This window comes from Penaeus japonicus, unplaced genomic scaffold (assembly GCF_977035675.1).
Source record: "Penaeus japonicus unplaced genomic scaffold, GWHDUDI00000001_assembly GWHDUDI00000040, whole genome shotgun sequence".
In the NCBI taxonomy this organism is placed as follows: domain Eukaryota; kingdom Metazoa; phylum Arthropoda; class Malacostraca; order Decapoda; family Penaeidae; genus Penaeus; species Penaeus japonicus.
Window position 1 is genome coordinate 6729929 of NW_028234442.1, and position 2500 is coordinate 6732428.

The following is a 2500-nucleotide window of genomic DNA, read 5'->3' on the forward strand; positions in this document are numbered from 1 at the left end:
CACTTTGCCACATTCAAACTATTCTCTGTGTGTGTGCATGTGTGTGCCTGTGTGTGTGTGTGTGTGTGTGTCTGTGTGTGTGTGTGTGTGTGTGTGTGTATGGAATCACTAAGATGACTCGATTTCAATTGTACCTGTGTACATGGATATCAAGAAAGAGAAAACAATACAGTTGCTTACACTGTTCAGGTACTGCACGACAGCCATTTCGCGGGCACTTCTGGCCACTTCCAAAGCCGACCCTTCCCCCCTTAAGAGAGAAGCCTCGTTGAAACCCGCCTCCTCCACCGGCCACTTGACGGCGGCCGAGTTGCCAAAGTCGGCTGCCACGTGGAGCGCCGTCTCCCTGGCGTCCGTCAAGGGCCTCAGCTCGCACCTCAGCTCCTGAAGGACTTTCAGCGCCTCCACGTGGCCGCCCTTGGCAGCGTAGTGGACGGCGCAGAAACCTGGGAGGATATGGGTGAGTAATTGGTGGATCTCTTGAAGTGGTTGAATCAGTTAGGTCACATCAGGCACACTGTTAGGTCAAAGGTCATTTGTAGTTAGGAGGTCTTTGATTAGTTTAGGAAATGTATTTATTTTCGCTGTTTTGTGTAGTTTTTTTCTTTGTCGTTGTTGCTATTTGTGTTTGAAGCTCTCAAGTTTTTTTGTTTTGTTTTTTTCTTATCGAAATGGACATACATATATCTGACAAGGGAAAGCTACAAAATGAGTCAACGAGAAAGAGAAAGACAGGGTTGGAAATTTTGGAAACAGTAATAATCAAACTTAGCAAATGAAATTGAGATGCCACCAAGTCACTGTGGATTTTTTTTCTGCATATGTGTAAGTATTTAAGATATCAATTATTTGATATTCAAGATTTTGATCATTTCTATATAATTTTCCATTTATTTTGTGATGCGAGAGAAGGGAATCAGTCACAGCAGAATTGATTTTCTAAATAGGTCTTTTATTATCTGTAATTAAGTAGTGAAAAAAAAAATATATATATACACTAATTCAGTGTTGTTTGAGCACTATCGAGCATTGCGCATATATTATACATATGTGTATACACAGATCTTAGCCTTACCACCCAGCCCCTTGGCATGGACGTCAGCACCGCTCCTCACAAACTCCCTGGCCACGCCCACGTCACCCGCCAACGCCGCTTGGTAGAGTGGGCGGAGACCTGAAGGAAAGTCAGCTTTTTGAAAAATAAGTTGCGTCGGTGGACAGCTGCAATTTCTGAAGGACAGTGTTTTTCAGCGTTACATGAATTTCAGTAATTCTAAATCAGGGATAAATCTCTCTCTCTCTTTCTTCACACATATGCACACAGACACAAACATACAATCACACACACATACAGATACATACACAATCACACGCACACATACAGAGTAACACATACATATACCTCGATACACACAACCATAGCAGCGCCTCCCTACCTCGTTCGTCCGCCCGCCCACTCGTCACCTCCAAAGCCGTCCCCTCCTGCACCAGTCTCTTCACGCCCTCCGCGTCGCCCTTGTGCACTCCCAGAAGGACGTCCTGAACGGGCGGCGTCACTAGAGCTCTCCGGGGCTTCTGTGGGTGGCAATACATTTTATTGGAGCATACTCATAATAGTATTAAGACCACAGAAACGACTGCAACACGTCAAGAGGAAAGCTCTCTCTGTCGGGCTCCCTCCCGCTCCCTTGTTGAAGCAGCGCCGCGATCTCCTCTTGGCCCAGAGCTCTCGCCAGATCCAGGGGACTCTGCTGTGCGCCCTCCCTCTGGCTCGCCTTCGCCCCGTGCTTCACCAGCCACTCGACGGCGCCGCGCTGACCCTGCTGGACGGCGACGTACAGCGGCGTGCGGTTCTCCAGGTCTACGAGGTTGAGGTCGCACCGGTGTCGCAGCAAGAGCTCCAGCGTGGCTTCGCTCCCGCCGGCGGCCGCGAAGTGGATGGCGCGTATGCCTAGGGGATGGGACGGGCTTTAGAAGGGGGAAGGGGAGAAGAGGGTGAGAGAAGGGGAGGGGATGGGACGGGGCGTTAGAAGGGGGAAGGGGAGAAGAGGGTGAGAGAAGGGGAGGGGATGGGACGGGGCGTTAGAAGGGGGAAGGGGAGAAGAGGGTGAGAGAAGGGAAGGGGAGAAGAGGGTGAGAGAAGGGAAGGGGAGAAGAGGGTGAGAGAAGGGAAGGGGATGGGACGGGGCGTTAGAAGAGAGAAGAGGAGAAGAGGGTGAGAGAAGGGAAGGGGATGGGACGGGGCGTTAGAAGGGGGAAGGGGAGAAGAGGGTGAGAGAAGGGGAGGGGATGGGACGGGGCGTTAGAAGGGGGAAGGGGAGAAGAGGGTGAGAGAAGGGAAAGGGAAGGGACGGGCCGTTAGAAGGGGGAAGAAGAGGGTGAGAGAAGGGAGGGGATGGGACGGGGCGTTAGAAGGGGGAAGGGGAGAAGAGGGTGAGAGAAGGGAAGGGGATGGGACGGGGCGTTAGAAGGGGGAAGGGGAGAAGAGGGTGAGAGAAGG

At 51.4% G+C, this 2500-nt stretch overlaps 2 protein-coding genes across 2 annotated transcripts in view; both read right to left on the bottom strand.

The window, feature by feature from the left end:
* LOC122253945 (uncharacterized) overlaps positions 1-1593 on the bottom strand; it is a 3046-nt gene extending 1453 nt beyond the window's left edge. Inside the window, exons 1-3 of the mRNA XM_043017390.2 lie at positions 1437-1593; positions 1076-1174; positions 181-446 (exon numbers count right to left, since the gene is read on the bottom strand). Coding sequence (XP_042873324.2) covers positions 181-446; positions 1076-1174; positions 1437-1593 — 522 coding nt within the window. The remainder of the gene's footprint in view (positions 1-180; positions 447-1075; positions 1175-1436) is intronic.
* Positions 1594-1619: 26 nt separating this feature from the next.
* Positions 1620-2500, bottom strand: part of LOC147466865 (uncharacterized) — a 24606-nt gene continuing 23725 nt past the window's right edge. Inside the window, exon 6 of the mRNA XM_086534028.1 lies at positions 1620-1951. Coding sequence (XP_086390154.1) covers positions 1620-1951 — 332 coding nt within the window. The remainder of the gene's footprint in view (positions 1952-2500) is intronic.